The 18186-nt window shown below is 48.4% G+C and overlaps 1 protein-coding gene across 3 annotated transcripts in view; it reads left to right on the forward strand.

Annotated features, from left to right (window-relative positions):
- Hrh2 (histamine receptor H2) overlaps positions 1–17492 on the forward strand; it is a 35977-nt gene extending 18485 nt beyond the window's left edge. Inside the window, exons 2-3 of one of the 3 annotated variants that reach the window (XR_007833440.1) lie at positions 6750–6894; positions 17017–17160. Coding sequence is in view for 1 of the 3 variants with exons in the window: in XM_051171476.1 (XP_051027433.1) it covers positions 17017–17209 (193 nt within the window). In the remaining 2 variants the exon portion in view is untranslated. Of the gene's footprint in view, positions 1–6749; positions 6895–17016 lie in introns of all 3 variants that reach the window. The other 2 variants (XR_007833442.1, XM_051171476.1) reach the window with 2 other exon arrangements.
- The last annotated feature ends 694 nt before the right edge of the window (positions 17493–18186 follow it).

The raw sequence follows: 18186 nt of genomic DNA on the forward strand, positions 1-18186 counted from the left end.
TCTCTCTCTCTCTCTTCCCCCCCCCTCAAGTCCATCCTCCGAGCCAGCCCAGTGTATCCCTGCATCTGGAGACCTCCTTGTCCCAGCCTGATGGGTGAAATGCTCTCCTCATCCTGTCATTCCACCTCTTTCACTCGCGGGGCCACAAAGCTGATTGAGTTCATTACGTAGAAAAAATAAAGACATGAGATTATGGGCTAGACAGAAGACAGGCGCTGCTTGGTCAGCGGTGTGTTTGCTGCATAGAGATCACACCTGCGAGCTCCTTAGCAGCCTGTTAACTGTAGTCCTTTAAAAACACTCACTCAGTACATATGTGGCAGAAATGGCTAGGTTATACCGGCCTTCCTTCATTTGCCATCTGCAGAGGCCAAAAGAGGCCATCAGAGCCCCTGGAACTAAAGTTATAGACAGTTGTAAGCCATCTGACATGGGTGTTGGAAATCAAACTAGGTTTTCTGCAAAAGCAGTTCGTTCTCTAAACAGCTCTCTAGCTCCTAGCTTCCTCTTCATAGACAGGCCACCAAGGCTCAAAATTTCCCCAAATAGCACAATGTAGGACATTCCTAGAAGCTCCATTATGAAGTATTCTTTGGGTACTGGGCACCTGGCAGGGTCTCAATGTCCACATTTTTTTTCTGGTCCTCAGAGTCACCCTCGGTACCAGCTGGGGAAGCCAAGGTCAGCTAAGAAAGTGGTGCTCACCCAACTCACTCAAAGCACTGCAGCACACAGCCAGAGCTCAGATCCTAGAGAGCTAACTGTGCTGTCTTCAGCTTCTGGGAACAGTGGGCAAAATGTGCTTGGCAGAGAAGGGTGGGTCAGGGGAACCCACACGCACACTTCTTTAGAATTGCAGATGACTAAGACCAGCCAGTAATTGGTTTTCTCTCTGAGCTTCTTGGACAATGTGACCTTGTGCATCGCTATGTAAGGTCAGCTTCCTGCTTCCTCGCTGACTGACAGCTTGTGCTTCCTGCTCTGTCTGAGGGCAAGAACAGAACTCACCCAAAGCCTTTAACTGGGCCAAGAGGCCAAGAATCCTAAAGGCGACTGGGCCCAGACTATCCTGAATAGAGAGGGGCAGGGCACAGCCAGATAAGGTAAAGACCTAGGGAGAGAGAGATTATCCAAGCCAGCTGGCCCTACCTCTCTATAGCTTGAAGCTCTGACTGTCTGTCCTCAGCCCCATGGTTGGGGACACCTCCCCTGCCCCATCCCCTGAATCCACCACTAGAAGTGAGTTTTTTACCAAGTGTGGGCCGAAACCTTGTTAGATGCCTGTGCTCTTTGCACATAGCAGTGAGCAGAGCAGGTCTGGCTCTCAAGTAGTGCTTCTTAAAGGGTGGCCACAAGCCAGCAGCTGCCCAGAGACAAACTGGCTGGCATCAGGCCACTGCTGTTTCAGAAGTGGTAGAACTAAGTTTCCAATCCACGCCTGTCTGTCCTCCAAGCCTGGCCATTGGCCACCAGCAAATAACTTTGGCTCTGCTTTGGACAGACACCTCAGCCTCACTTCTACAGATACTGCATAGGGAAGTTGAGGGATTAGAAGACTTTGGCCCATCTGTAGTGCAGAGCAGGCTGAAAGGCTGGACCCTTTGGGTCTTATCCCTCAAATCATTTGCTTCCATAATCTCTGGGGAGATAAGATAGGCACCTAGCCTATCAGCATCCCTGAGTATACACTTCCTCATTCTTGCAGAGTGCCTTGGTTTCTGTCCTTGGCTTGGCCAAGTGCCAGAGCCCCAGTCAGGATTCTCCTTCATCTTCCAACCCCCTTCTCACCAAGGAGCCAGAGTTGCCTCTAGCCCCTGAGCCTGCCTTCCTTCCCTCTAATGCCACAGAGGCAGGCCCTTTCTAAAAGTGACTTGATTGTCAGTCTATCCAGATGCCAAGGCTCGAAATACCTGGAACCTTCAATTGTACTAATCTCCTCCCATGTGCACAGTTGGCAATTCCCAGGCTATAACATGTTGCCCCACCTTCACACCATAAGCTCCCGGGGAGCAGGCCCTGCCCATGTTGTTCACTGCTGGGTCCCCCACAGCCAGCACTGTGCCAGGCATGCTGGGGGAATGTCCAAATGAATTCCTTGTCTTAGGTCTCTGAGAATGCTGAGACGCGATTAACCGTTACCCCCACTGGAAACACCGGAAACCAAACCTCAAAGAGGGAAGTTTGGGAGCCTAGAGAAAAGCACAGAGAGCTCTTGTTCCCTTTTCTTATACTTTGAGTCAGAGCGAGCTTTCCTCCCAGCCTTGGTGCCTGGGGCTCTCCCAGTAGCACCCAGGGTCGTCTCTGAGTCACAGAGCCCAGGTGGGAAGTCTTCCCCTATGCTCCCACCTGACCAAATGGGCCTGGAAGAGCGAAAGCATGTGACAATAGCATAAAAAGTGTCCCCAGGCAGGAATGTGTCATCCATGGACCTTTCACTACAGTATCACCTTGCTATGCTGAGGGTGGGGTATGCATTTGGGAGGAGGTAGGATGGGGAGGAAGATGTGGGGGAGGGGACAGAGGGGAGGGTGCTTTGTTTACTGTTTCCAGTTCATTCTCTGGAGATGAGGCTTTAATATCCACGACCATGCCAGAGCTTCACTTTTTTTTTTTTTAAGATTTGTGTATTTTTATTATGTATACAGATTTCATTATAGATGGTTGTGAGCTACCATGTGGTTGCTGGGAATTGAACCCATGACCTTTGGAAGAGCAGTCAGGGCCATCTCTCTGAGCCATCTCTCCAGCCCCCAGAGCTTCACTTATAACAGACACACTTCCCCCAGAGGAGCTGTTACTAGAAAGGGACGTTTTCTTCATGAGCCTAAACTCGTTGGCTGGTTCAAGAGGCAGTGTGTGTTTATTTCCATCATCCGGCCCTCTGACACAGCCTAGACATTTTTGCACATCGGTTTCAGTATTTAGCAGCTCCTTCTCAAATACCAAAGGACCAGTGGCTGCCCTCCCTGCCCCTCCCTGCCCCTCCCTACCCCTCTCCTGCCCTACATCCCCACTCCAGGGTCCTGCTGGCTGCTTTGTATAGAACTAGTCTCCCTCTCTGTCCAGATGCCCACTGCCTGGAGGTTGGATAGACCAAGTGTGAGTCATGGTGCTTCTGCTTACTGGTCAGTGACAACCCTGACTGTGTTCGAGACTAAAGGTGCAGGCCCTTAGCATCCCCGGCTCACGGCAGGCACATGAACAAACATGTTTCTTTACTTTGCCATCCATCTCTTCCTCTTCCTATCTATATTTCATCTTCTTTTTCATTTTCTCCCAGTCAGTTCAGATACTATCAATGCACCCACTTAAAGTACACACACCAGTGGTTTCTAGAACTTTCACAGAAATGTGTGCCTATTATCATAGTTAATTTTGGAGCACTTATACTCTCCCAAGAGAGCCCTATTTCCTTTTGTTGTCACCTCCCAATTCCCACAACTCATTCCTGCAGCCTCTAACTCAAGGGAATTTCCCGTGTCTCTGTAGAGTCGCTCTTCCAGGACATTTTGTGCTTGGCTTCATTTAACAGGATGCTTTCAAAAATGCATTTTAAATGTCTCTGATCTTCCTTTATCCATTCTTTCTGTCTTTGTTTCTCTACCCTTCCTTCCTTCCTTCTGAGGCCCATTTCTTCTTCACCAGGGACAGGTGAGTGCAGAGTGGACACAGGGAATCACTATGGGCTTTCGACACAAATAGTCTTCATCAGGCGTACCTGAAGAGAGGCAGTGTAAGGCAGTGTCTGGGACCACCTAGCTGGCTCAGACCCTACCCTCTTCTCCCTCCCTCCCAGATGGGCTCCATGAGCAGACAGCCACAGCCACAGACAGCCGCAGCTTCATCTTCTTTCTCTGCAGAGAGTGTGGGCTATGAGAGCCCCTCCTGTTCTCACAGGAAGTCAAAGGAAGGAGAATAGAAAGGCCGAGGGTGGGGGTGGGGGGGACTCCATCGTGGCCCCAGAAAGCTCACTCACTGCAAACAGCGCATCTGGGGACGGTGCCAGGTGGGAGTTGAACCCTCACTTCACTTCTTCCTAGACTGTGCCCCTCCCCTGGTTTCTCTCCAGGGCAGGCCAGCAGGTACTGCCCTCTCAGGACCTAGAAGGGGAGGAAAGGGCCACTGCATTTCTACCTTTTCACTTTAAAAAAAAAAAAAAGACTTCACCCAGCTGAGAAAACAAGGAAAAATGCCAAAAGACCCTTTCCCTCTGGGACACAGCTTCCAGGGCAGTGTGCAGTGTGGTAGCACAGAGAGGGCCCTCCAACCCTGGACCTGACGCTCTGGGCAGAGACCTACCAGTGTGTCTTGTTGGGGAAGGGTTGCACACCTTCCAGGCCCCACAGGAGATGCCCCAGCAGGAAACAGACGGCTCCACATCTAAATGTATAACAGAGAAGGAAAAGCTCTTACTGCCCGTGCCTTTGTAGCACAGTGTGTTAAAATGCACACATACTTAGCACCGTGCTGGAATTGCCGGCACTGTTCAGCAGTGTCACCCTGCACAGGTTCTTGGCCTAGGAATGACAGTCTATGCCATACAGCTGTGTGTGTGCAAGGCCCAGGCAACTCAGAGTGTGCAAGCACACACTGTGACACCTGCACGATGGCCTATCCCCTACCGATGCAATTCTCAGGTTATGCCAATGGCTAAATAATAGATAGCTGTGCTCAGTCTGCCATCATAGCTCACAGGCAACCATGAACAACGCATAAATGTATGAAGGTGGCTGTGTCCCGCTAAAGTATCGTTTACGGATACTAAAATGTCAGTTGCATAACTTTTTCATGGGTCACAAAGTGCTACTTTACATTTTTATAGCCTTTTTTTATTAGAACAGGCAGTAGGTAAGATTGAATCCACAGACTATAATTTAGCAATTGCTGGTGTCGGAGAGAGCCATGAACACCAATTCCCAGCCACACACTCTGTGACTTTAGGTATATGCTGGTCCTCTCTGAGCCCCAGTTTGCCCATCTGAGAAAAAAAAAATGTGAGGTTTTAAAACTCCTCCCTGAAAAGTTCAGGATGAGATTTAGCACAGTGCCTGACACAGCTGTGCACACACCTGGGACACAATGGATTTTATTCCCCATAGGAGACACTGAAAAGTTTGGGGCATCTTTGGATTTCTCGGGGCGCTACTGAGTTACTCAAGTTGGCTCCTGAGCCTGAGCCTCATGTCCCTCATCTGAAAACTGGGAGCTTGGGTTAATCACAGGGGACCTTTCCAACAATAACTGCACACAAATGCTTGACAAGGGAGTGAAATTATGCCCACAGCCCCAGCTGCGATATGTCAAGAATCCCTGGCAATGGCCATGAAGATCGTGGTCCTCATAGTAATGAATCACTTAACGTGTAGAGGCAAGTGCAACAAAATTCGTTCTTGTCATGATTAGCTACAAGTGCCAGAGCAGGGCCACATAAGGGCATTGGCTGCACACAAAGCTGGCGAGATATGCAGCCTCAGGGGCAGGTAGCCTGGCTTCCTTCCTGGTGCCTCTGCCTTTTCTATAGGGGTGTCTGCTGGCCGTGAACCCGAGAAGGTCACATCGCTCCCTGAGACCCAGTTTCCTCACCTCTAAAGGAGCTGGTCTCACCGCCACCCCCGCAGAAAGAGCAGTGAGCCCCAGGGGTCTTTGCTTTGGGTGATACTGGTATTTATGTAACGCAGACCAGATGCTGCTGGCAGCAGAGTGGTGGGAGCCAGCATTGCAGGGTATCTACATCTGAGAATCCCCTGACTGGGAGTACCATGTTCTATCTGCCCGGAAACAAGAAGTGACTGGGGGACTGTACCAAGTGCTGGAAAGTGGCTGGCGAGTATTGCCACATGACCATCAACAGGTCGTCTTGCCCTGTATGTGGCCCATGCCAAAGCTGCTGGGCATAGAGCAAACTGCATCACAGCCCTTTGTTGGAGGATGACCCCACATGGCGTCAGCACACATTGGCCAGCACTCAAGATAGGTGGCACAGAAGTCCACCTATTGCTTTCAGTTCATCCCAGATACAAAGGGCAAAAACAGGCCAGAGAGACAAGCCCAACCAGGGCCAGCGAGGTAAGCTGAGGGTCACATGAGCACGTGCAATTCAGACAGCTGCATCCCTGAAAGTCCTACCCCAGCTTGAGTGACAGCTCTTGAGCAACACCATACCACTGGCAGGTTCATGCACAACTAGCAAGTGGCTGCACAACCCAGGGGTTTCCTTCTCCAAAGCGATTGTTTACTTTTGTATAAGCACCACAGGAGTGAAATGAGTTCCCTGTAAGCTTTAGGACCTTCTGAGCCTCCCTTCCTCCCCCCTTCCCTGCTTTGAGGGAACGTTACTTTTTATTACTGCCATGACTCCACCCATCCATGTCCACGTCCACACATGACGACAGTCCTGTTTCTCTCCCTCCCCCCTCCCTCCCTCCCTCCTTCCCTCTCTCTCTCTCTGTCTCTCTAACTCTCTCTCCCTTTCCTCCCTTCCCCTTATCCCCTCCCTCCCTCTCCCTCCCCCCCCCATCACCCCCCTCCATGGCAGCTGATGCTTGCCAGCTCACTCCCAATCCCTATGAAGCTGGCCATCCCAAGGGGCAGCCAGCTGACCTGGGCACTACTTCCTGTCTCTAAAACTGCCTCCTTCTGAGAAGTGGGCCTACCATGTCAGCACCTCCCTCTTGGCACAGGCGTAGGGAAAGGACTGTCAGCACATGCCTGGGTGTCCTGGGTAAGAGTCTTCCTCTCGTTCTGCACAGGAAGCAGACAGACCACGATTTCACAGATGAAGCAAAACCCTAAGTTTCCAGTGTCAGGCAACTTTGTCACTTCCATCTGTGACCCCAGTGACTCTGGATGCTGAAGGCAGTCACCACAGGACTCGCCCCACCTCCAGCCTCTGGGGTAAGTTCCTCAGGCTGTCTGGGCCCCTCTAGACCTGTCCTGTGGCATTTCTGTGACAGCACAATTGCGATGTCTGGCCTGGGTCACATCTGGCCAGCTGCTAAGCTTCTCTGGGCACTATCAGCAATCAGTCACATCTACAGGCGCTGGTTGGTGTTGCCTCTTGTGTGCTACTGTAAGCAACTCCATAATGAACAGCCTTGAACAAAGAATGCCCAGATTCCTTTCAGACTTTTCATAGAAACCGAGTTTCTAGAAACAGTTCCGGGCCAGAGGGAGGGATAGGCTCTATGGGCCTCCCTATTGTTAGCTACACCTGAAGGTACCACTTCCTCCAAGTCATGTGACCAGCTGACCAGAGCAGAGGATAAAGAGAAAACAGGAAGAAAGACCTGGCTCATAAAGATGGTGATAGGAATAGGGGCAGGAGGGAGCGTGTCTGAGGGAGCTGATAGGTAGGTAGCCATACAGAGGAAAATCCCTGTCCTAACTTCAAGGCTGAAGCCATGGAGAGAATTAGGTCTCAGAACAAAGAAACTAGCCTGGACACACAGGACATGGGCCCAGACTATGGAGGCCCAGAGCTGGGTCCAATGGCGGGCTTCACCAAGCTTCACTGTTGATGGACCGGGTGTGCCACTTTGCCTGCCTCAGCAGGGTGAGGTCCAATGAGTAAGGGGAGCAAACTCCCTAGAATTGCATCAGGTACCCTGAGGCCTTTTTCATAAGCAGCCGCTGGCATGAGTTTGGAGGAGGGTCAGGATCTCCTTTATCTTAGATAGCCCTGGGCCTGGTGGCTTAGCTCAGTGAGCAAAGGTATGTCCCAGCGAGGGTGATGGCCTGAGCTTAATCCCCATACAGAGACCTGATTCTTGCAAGTTGTCCTCTGATCTCTACAGGTGTGCACCATCATGGTGTGTATGCATGCACTTACAGGCGCGCACGTGCACACACACACACACACACACACACACACACACACACACACACATACACACACGCATGCACGCAGGCCAGCCAGCACGCACGCTCGCCATTCTTGCGCTAGCTAATTTAAAAATCAAGTTCCAAGAGATTATTAGTTTGAACAACTAGTCTGGGCGAACAACCGGCTAGAACTAGGGCGATTTGAATAGGACCCACATTCCAGAGAGAACGGAACCACGTGGCTCCTGGCCCAGTTCTGCTTCATGAATCCTGAAGAAAGTGTGGCAGGAAGCGGGGTGCAGCTGGGCTTCCCAGAGGCTGCTGCCTTAATTGTCTTTGAGTCCATGGAAAAGAAAGTGACCGCACTTCCTGGCTTCCAGGTCTCATCTAAGACAGTGTGAGCAGCTCATGTTCTTCCTCACATGGAGGTGTAAAGGGAAGTAAGTGCTGGGGATTCTCACAGGTTCTGGCTTAGCAGTCCAACCCCAGTGGGTGACAAAGAGACCGAGAGGAGGTAAACAGGAAGTACACCTCCCCACACCTTCATTTCTCCTTCAAGCAACATGCTCACAACATACCCAGGACCAACCTGCTGGCTGCATCACCTTAGGCAAGTCTCCCAGTTTGTCTGACCTTTGTAACCCCACTATAAGAAAGCTGCAGAGATCCATCTCCAGGCATTGGCATGGGAATTAACTGACTGAGTACTTGAAAATGCCTCAGGTCAAGCCTGGTTTACATAATTGCTCAGTAAACCGTGGCTTTTCTGTGGTTCCATCTGCTCAGTGCTCAGGCTTTACGTCTAGCAGGCGTGTGATGTTCCCATGCTTGTCCTCAACAGCTCCATGGCCTTGGCTAGACCTGCATCTCTGGATGCCTGAGCTGGTACCTACCCAGCAAGTTGCTGGGACATCCCGGGCCAGACACTCAGCCCAGGCTCAGTATGAGTGAAGGGTCACACACTTTACCTTTAGAGAAGACACCTGTGACAGCTGCCTAAGCCCCCTTCCCTGCCCCCTCCCAGTGGTGGGGGCTATTTCCTAACCAGGGGATGTATCAGTCAGCATTCCATCACAGCTGAGGTAACAACTTCAAAGGGGAGGCTCTTCCTGGGTTGAACAGTCTTGGTGTGTGGCCATTGGCTGTGCTGCTTCGGGGCTGAGTTGGGCATTGAAAGGTTGGGAAGCAAAAATGGATCACCTCATCATGGCTGGAGGTGGGGGACAGCAGGGCTGAATGGTCCCTTGGAGATCACACAGCCAATAGCGCAACTTCTCTCCACTAGGCCCGCCTCCTTTTCAAGTCACACCCCACCCCACCCTGACACATGCAATCCACTAGTACACCAGGCTGACCACCAAGGCTTTAGCACATGGACCTTTGGGGAACAGTCAAGATGCAGACAACAACAGAGGGGCAAGCTCACTTCCCTCATCCTCTGAGACACTCACGGTCCCCATGTAGAGCCCTGGGGAAGGACCAGTCTGGGACACAGGGAACTTGCCAGGAATGTTAGACAGTCCCTGAACCCTGTGCTCCAGGAGCTCCCCCGTGCCTGTAGAGCACACACAGCAGGACCATCCTGCTGTGACAGAATGATGCCTGAGTCCTCTGCATCTTCTCCTCCCCCATCCTCAGAACATAAACCCCGATTCATGCCATTCCCTCTGCCTCATATGCCCAAATATTTGGGGTGCTGCCACTACATTCCCATCCAATGCACCAAGCAAAACACAAATACCACCTCAGAGCAAGAAATGGCTTCTGCTCCACACAGCACACCTGGTTCTCACTCACAGGCACAACATTAGATATGTATTCTCAGGCACACTGGGCCTGCACGTTTGCGTGCATGCATACCCAGCCACACATGAGTGCACATTCTTAAAGCTCATGCCATCTTGCTTCCTGCTCACTGGAAGTCCTCATCCATCTGTACCTCAGCATCGGTCACCATTCTATCACATACATGCAGTCGGCCTCCCAGGGAGCAACACCTTGTCATAGGAAACAAATAATATGCTTTGGAGGCACATGGCTCAGGCTCAAACTGGCCTCTGATAAGAGAGGACTTGGGGCATCTCCACCTACCTGGAGCCTCAGTATTGTGGTCTGTGAAAACTTGACACTTGCCTTTCTAGTGCTGCTGCAATAGTGAAGGTGGAAAAGGGCGTGGCGACCAGTTACAGATTCGGGTGGTGCTGCTTCTTGCCAACCATTTTCTGTGGGGTTTTAAAAACCACATTGTCGCTGGGCGTGGTAGCGCAGGCCTTTAATCCCAGCACTTGGGAGGCAGAAGCAGGAGGATCTCTGTGAGTTCGAGGCCAGCCTGGTCTACAAAGTGAGTCCAGGGCAGGCAAGGCTACACAGAGAAACCCTGTCTCAAAAACAAACAAACAAACAAAAAATCACATTATCTTTAGTGTGCACGCGTGTGTTGCATGTGCACCGTGCACTGTGCACCATGGTATGCATGGGAGGTTAAAGGACAACCTATGGGAACTGGGTTTCTCCTTCCACCATGTGGGTACCAGGGTTCAAACTCAGGCACTGATTCTCCCATTTTCACCCAAGGACAGAGTTATTGCTCAGATATCTGCTAAAATGGCACCACCACCACACACACAAATGTATGTGCACATTAGAGCACACATGGGCACTCACATGCACACCCTTTGCCCACCACTGTGTGCTGGGATTCCTGTTCAAGAGGATCTTGGGGGCTAGCTGTAAGAGGCAGAGTAGACAGCAAGCCAGCAAACGGGTGAGGACGGCCGGAGTCAATCACACTGAGCTCAACTTGAGTTCAATCCTTGGGTCCCACACTGTGGAAGGAGCCCATCAGCTGTTACAAGTTGACCCCTGATGTTCACATTGGAAGTACGGCAAATGCAACACATACACTCACAGATAAACACATTGTGATTTTTTTTTTTTCAAATGTGGAAAGAGAAATTTGGCACCTGCTATTATGATACTCTTTTTTTTTTTTTTTCATTTCCTTTTTCTTCTATTAATCTATTTATTTAATCACTTTACAGCCTGATTGCAGCCCTCTCCTCCCTCTCCTCCCAGCCCCACCCTCATATTCCCCTCACCTTATTCCCCTGTCCCCTTCTCTGAAAAGGGGAGGCCCCCCATGTGTACCAACCCACCCTGGACCCTCAACTCACAGCAGGATTAAGCGCATCCTCTCCCACTGAGACCAGACAAGGCAGCCCAGCTGGAGGGAAGGGATCCAGTGGAAGGCAACAAAGTCAGAGACAGCTCCTACTCCCATTGTTAGGGGACCCACATGATAACCAAGCTGCACATCTGCTACATGTATGTAGGTGCCTAGGTCCAGCCATGCATGCTTTTTGGTTGGTAGTTTAGTCTCTGTGAACCCTCATAGGCCCAGGTTAGTTTACTCTGTGGGTCTTCTCTTGGTGTCCCAGACCCGCTTGGCTCCTTCAATCCTTCCTCCCACTCTTCCACAGAATATCCTCTGCTTCGTCTGGGAAACAGAGAAGCAATCCAGTAGTGGCCAGCTCAGAGAAATAAGTACAGAAACTTGAGGGAGTTAAACAGCCTTGAAACAAGATTAGAAACTGTCATCAAAGAAGGAACGAAAGGCAGGGAACATAGCTCTCTTACCCAGCATGTGTGGGCCCTGGGTTCCAGCCCCAACACCATGAGGAAATGAAGAAAGGAAAGAGAAGACATGAAGAGTGGGTCGTGTGTTAGAACAACTTGTGTAGGGTCACAGACACAAGAAGAGCAGATGGTGGCTCTGTCTGCCCATGGGACCTGCAGGCAACAGAGGACAACGGGAGAGGGCCCAGGTGCTCACGTCCTGGATGTTGCTGTTACTATTATCACAGAGGGAAGCCTGGGGTCTGGAGAGAATCTGAGGGAAGCATCTCATGAGAAAGCATCACATAGATGCTGGGTTCTGATCCCTGGTAGCTGAATATGTTCTAACGCCCAGGGTTAAAAGTTCAAATAACGTGCATCTGGGAATAGTTTTAGTCTGGACCCTGGTAAGTACCAGTAGCAGAAATTCAGTGAAGGGGGAGGGTGGCAGTAACTGGCTCACAGAGCTGTGAAGTCGAGGGTAGCTTGAGCGAGGCTAGAGCCAATGCTGAAGGGCATCAGGAGCGAGCCTTTGTCAGCTCTCAGCTTCTCACTGTCAGCAAGCTTCCTTCTCACCTCCTCCCCACCTGACCTGCAGCAAGCCCAACCTCCTCTCCTACTGTCTTTTCAGATCCGTTAGAAAAGTGGCTCCCACCCTAGGGTGCCAGCAAAAAGGGATTAAGTTTCAATTAGGTCTTGGTTCTTATACATGGAAACCAATTGCCACAAACCCAAGGAAGAAACCAAAGCACAGGGGAAGAAGTCAGCTTCCCCCCTGCCACATGGTCAAGAGTGGGGAGATCAAGGGAAAGTTACAGTGTGGCTCCAGGAAGGAACAATGAAGAAGTGGCAGTGGCAAGCTGTGATGACACACACCCTTCCCTGTTCCCTCCTGGAACCCAGTTAACATCTTTTTGCTCCAAGTGTTAGGGATCAAGGCAGAAATGAGTTACAGGGCTATAAGGGGCTGATGAACACAAAGCCTTCCAGTGTCTTTGCAAACATAGGGTGGAGTCTGCCCACTGTGGGAATCCTGTCACAGTGGCCTAGGCCACTGGGCTTCTCACAGCTGCATATGCGTGTCAAATGCTTTGGCTAGCCTAACTTTAAAATGGAAGGTAGAAATCCATATGATACAGTCGTAAGGGAATGAAGAAAAGGGAAATTTAGAAGGAAGCAAGGGAATATGGACGAACATACAAATGTAAAGCAAGATGAGAGAAACAAATGAAAATGTCAGTACTTTTTTTTAATTGGCCAAAGTAATAAATTGACCAATTAAAAAATATGAAGAGGCAAGCATGGCAGCACACACCCGCAGTCCCAGCACTGGGGACCTGAGTCAGAGGAGCATGGCTTCGAAGCCTGCCTGGGCTACAGGGTGAGACACTGTCTCAAAAGAAGGTACGTGTGGGGTGGCTCAACTGAGCTTGCTGTGAGAACCTCAGAAGTCAAGCAGAGGTGGCAGGAGCGAACTGACTGCACGGAGCTGTCCTCTGGCCACTGCAGGCATGCCATGGCATTTACAAACCCCATGCATCACATACACATCCAATAATAGCAGTAATAATAAGGAAGTTTTTAAAAGAAGAAAAGAGAAGGGAGGAGGGGGAAGGATTATCAGATTGATTTTTTTTAAACTTTTTTTTTTTTTTTTTTGTTTTTCGACAGGATCTCTCTGTGCTAGCCTTGGCTGTCCTGGACTCACTTTGTAAACCAGATTGGCCTTGAATTCACAGGGATCCACCTGCCTCTGCCTCCCGAGTGGTGTGATTAAAGCCATGCGCCACCATGCCCAGCCAGTTAAAAACAAATTTTTATAATAAACAGATTTAACAGATACAAAACAAAAATATTCACAGTCTAAGGTAGAACACATATTAGATACCATACACTAATACTACCAAAAAGAGATCTAGCTGGCTCTATGAATATCATACAAAATAAACTTTGAATAAAAGGTATTATTAAAGATAAAGATGGCCTTCATATTTTGATGAGAGTTGGCAGGCTCAGTTTTCTTAACCAATATATTTTATTACAACTCATTAACCCAGCGTATGTCACTTATAACCTGACTAACCAAAACAATGGTAAAAGAGGATTAAATAACACAAAACTGTAAGGATATCAGTTCCGAGAAGTGATTCTCCTGGCATAATCAGCAAGATTTCTTCTGCTGGAACCTGGAGTAACCAGAACCTGGAACCTCAGCAGGAGCCAGAGCTCCGAAGCCTTCCCTCAAGCAGTTCTCTCTAGGAGCATCTCGAAGTGCAGCGATGAACAGCCAAAACTACCCAAAGTCTCCGAAAGCCCTGCCTCCAGTCCTGGGCTCATTTATATATCTCCTCCCAGAGTCTGGTAATGGGATCTTTTCAGCTGGCAACAATCAAGCTCCCACATGAGGTGGTTGGTCTTCTAGTGGATTAACATCACCTGTTCTCTCACAAGACCATTCCGATCCCACACTTGGGATCCTAAAAAATAAGTTTATCTCTCCTTTAAGAATTAATCTAAAAGGGGGGGGGGAGGAATGGGAGGATACAAGGGATGGGATAAACACTGAGATGTAACAAGAATAAATTAATAAAAAAAAATTAAATTAAAAAAAAAAGAATTAATCTAAAAAAAAAATTAATTTTTCAGAAAGATCATTTTAATTTATAGGTACTGAATGACCTAGCTTCAAAAACATGAAAAGTTGACAGAAATACAAAGAAAAAAATAACAACTCATTATAATATAAAATATATAGTATATTACCAATATTTGGAAATCAGGTATATGCATATCAATATAAGAATATAATACTTTGTAAACACAATAAAAAAGTGTACTGAACTGATAAATGCTTCTTCCCAATGAAGACAGAACACATTCTTCTCAAACTAAGGAGAAACACATAAGAGCTGACTAGGACTGAGTGTTGGGGCACATGCCTTTATTCCCAAAGGCAGAGGTTAGGTGGATCGTTGTGAGTTCAAGCCCAGCCAGGGCTACATAGCATGATCTAGGCTAGCCAGGGCTACATATCGAGATCCTGTCTCAAACCAACAAGCAAAAAGAGTTGATTAGATACTAGAACCCTGTTGATAGCCCAGTCCTCTAACTATGGCACAATTAAATAACAAAAGAAACCTTTACTAACTTGCAAACACATCCTTAATAGACCATGGGATGAAGAAAAAAAAAAAACTTTAAGCTGTTAGAAATATATTTGAATACCTAACAATGGAAACGTGGCCTCTAAACACACAGTGTTCCTCAAAGCAACCTCAAAGGGAAGTGCAGATGTAAATGCTTAGAACATAAAAAACAAAGTTGAAATTGAAGAACTGAAAGTTCAATTTAGCCATTTAAAAGCCAACACAGTGCACTCATACACAGTAGAGAAAACAACAACAGCAATAGAGTAGACATTAGTGAAGCAAAAGACAAAGGCTTGATCAAAAGAAGAGCAACAAACTCACATTCTTTGGAAAATTCTGGCAAAAGTTGTCAAAATAATCAAGTAAATGACATGAAGAAGGAAGAAGGACATTTTCATAGGCTTTGCTGAAATTAAGCCTGATAATTACACTGGAATCACTTCCGTGTCCACCAGAAGAGAAACAAAGTTCTGGTAGAGAGGCTCAGCCAGCACCACACACAGGAAGGTGGGAAAATCATTTGCATGTTAAAAATGCGAATGGGAGGGTTTAGGAAGGAAAGTGGGGAAGTAATATTGGACATCATATGACACAAAAAAGCCAATTCCAATATCAAGGACAACACATAAACTTGTAGAAGAACAAAGATACTTTGACAACTGGGATGTAAAAGGATTTTCATAAACTAGGAAAAGAAAATAGATAAATGTAGCTAACAAGGAAAACTTGGCCTGAAGGGTTGGCTCAGTGGGTAAGAGCACTTGATGCACAAGCCTGAGGACCTGAGTTCAAATCCCCAGAAGCCACGTTAAAAAGCCAGGCATGGTCACATGTGCTTATAACCCCAGCACTGAGGGGTGGAGACAAGTAGATCTCCAAAGCTTGCCTGCCTGCCCGCCTATCCAAAAGGTTGTATATCAAGTTCAAAGAGACCTGTCTCAGGGTAACATGGCAGGAATAAAAAGTCATCCTCAGAGAACAGCCATGAAGCAGGATACCATCTACATAAAAAAAAAAAAAATGTAGGCAGAACAAAGTAGAAGTATTTGCTAAAGCCAATCAGGAACTAATGAAGTTCGATTTCCTAACTTAAATTGTTTCTTTAAATCGTGTATACGTGCTTTAAATAGAATCTGTTTGGTTGATTCATGTATCTTATTCAAAAATGCTTAATAACTGGACGGTGGTGCCAGGGAGACTTGCTGGAGTAGGGAGTTATTTGAGTTGTTTGTCTTTTTGTTGTTTCTGTGTTCTGACATTTTACTGTGAACATGTAATGTTTCTCAAGCTGCTCAGGTAATGAATTGCTAGGCTCCTTAGAGGGCAAAAGCTAGTTAGCCTCAGCTTGGAGTAGCTTCTCTGGAGTAATTTCAGCAAGCCGTGCTTTCTCAGACCCACTGGAGAATGTTTGTCCAAGGGCAGACACCTCCCTGGTAGCTTGGCCAAATATGTATACTGCTCACGTGGGAGCCAGCACCTCTAAAATGCTACAGGCGTGACCTTGGAGTCCAGATGAAGGTACAGTGTGCTAGGAGAGAGGGCCAGGGCCACCTGGGAGTTTCCGCAGTGACTCAGCCAGAGTGTGCCACACACAGAAGGAGGCTGAGAATCAGCTGAGTTTTTGTTCACGGAGCCTTACAGGGTCAGGGATCCACAGGCCACTGCGCTCCCTCTCCAAGAATTGAAAAAACAATACAAGCATAGCATACATTACCTGGACCCCTTGCTGTCTGAGGCATTCATTCAGGTGTATTTTATAACCTTGGGTCCTTACCAGCATTGGAGAATGTAGCTGTGAGTAGCTCCGTAGGAGATTCAGAGGACCCAAGCTGATTGTGTCAACACAGCTTAAGCAGAAGCAGAGGCGGGATTTGAAGGCAAGGCTTCCAGATGACCCTCCATGTAGGGTGGTGGATGGCTCTTCCCTGCTGCTGCCCATGAATTGCTCCAGGCAGGGAATAAAATCTCACAAGCCATCTCACTTCACCCTCTCGAGGCCCAGGCTTAGTGGAGCACAGCAGAAAGGCTCATCCCTGGCCCCGTGGGCTTGTCTCGGTGACCACTAGCTCTAGCCTGCTTCCTGTTGTTGTGAGAAAACAAACAACAACAAAAACCTCCATAACCAAAAGGGGGGAAAAGGGTTCATTTTAGTTTATAGGTTACAGTCTGTCATGGTGGAGTTTGCAGCAGAAACCAACAAAAAGGACAGCTGGTTACTGGCTTGCCCACACCTTCCTTCCTAGAGATGTTACCACCCATAGTGGGCTGGATCCTCTTACATCAGTTAGCAATGAAGGAAACTTTCCCACAGATAAGGCGATCTAACAGGCAGGTTCTCAGCTGAGGGTCTCTCTTTCCATGTATGCCAAGCTGACAACCACGATCAGCCATGACACCACCCCAGCTCTGACCTGTGCTTGTGTCTCCACAGGAAAACGGCGCTGTCCTGCACCACATGCTCCAATAACTTCCTAAGCTGCTGCAAGAATCTGTGGGGACTTCCTTTCCTCCAGAAACACCCAAAGAGCACCTCAGAGGAGGAATCGGGGGAGCCACTGTCTGAGGAGACAGAAAGGATACCATCACAGGAAGCAATGGGGGTGTGGCCCTGTGAGGCTGTATAGTTCTTGCCCAGGACACCAAGATACGGGTCTTATCATTGGATCGCCTTTCTGGAGTCCCTGTGGACCAAGCCCCCTGAACCACTGAGGACAAACTTCAGACTAAGCCTTGGGCTCACAGAGCACACAGTCCAGCCGCCCTATGAGCAGATTCCAGACAGGTGCTTAGGCTCATTTAGGCTGAATTCCTTGGGCTCAAAGATCGCATTGATGATGGCTCTGGGAGTCATGAGCAGAGACAGAAGGACAGAAATGTATACACAGGTGTGCATAGATTGTGGGGTCTAATGTGGGATAAAAGAAGAGAAGGGAGTGGGAGAAAGGGGAAAGGAGAGAAATTGCCTTTCGTGGACACCAAATTAGGTTCCAGGTATTTTCCATACATGGGCGTTCATAGTTATATGCAAATGCTTAGGATAAACATCACTGTCAAGACTTTTCAGAGATAGAAACTGGGAGCCAGTAATGTACCTCAGGCCACTCAGCTAGAAAGTGTGCCTGGGGTAGAGGTACTGAGAGGGTGGATATGTAAGAAGATGGATGGATGGATGGATGGATGGATGGATGGATGGATGAATGGATGATGGATGGATGGATGGATGGATGAATGGTTAGATGGATGGATGATGGATGGATGGATGGATGGATGAATGGTTAGATGGATGGATGATGGATGGATGGATGCATGGATGGATGAATGGATGGATGGTTAGATGGATGGTTAGATGGATGGATGGATGAATGGTTAGATGGATGGATGATGGATGGATGGTTAGATGGATGGATGCATGGATGAATGAATGGGTTATAGATGGGTCATGGATCAATAATGGATGGATAAAAATCTAGGCTTCTGCCCATGCTTTCTAAACTACACTATACTGCCACTCAGAAGAGACATCAAGATAGTTCCTCAACTCAAGTAATCATCCTCTAGCAAGTCTGGGCCCTCCACGCTGGCAAAGGGTGTCTATTGAGCC

The sequence above is a fragment of the Acomys russatus genome, chromosome 3 (genome assembly GCF_903995435.1).
Source record: "Acomys russatus chromosome 3, mAcoRus1.1, whole genome shotgun sequence".
Classification (NCBI taxonomy): Eukaryota; Metazoa; Chordata; class Mammalia; order Rodentia; family Muridae; genus Acomys; species Acomys russatus.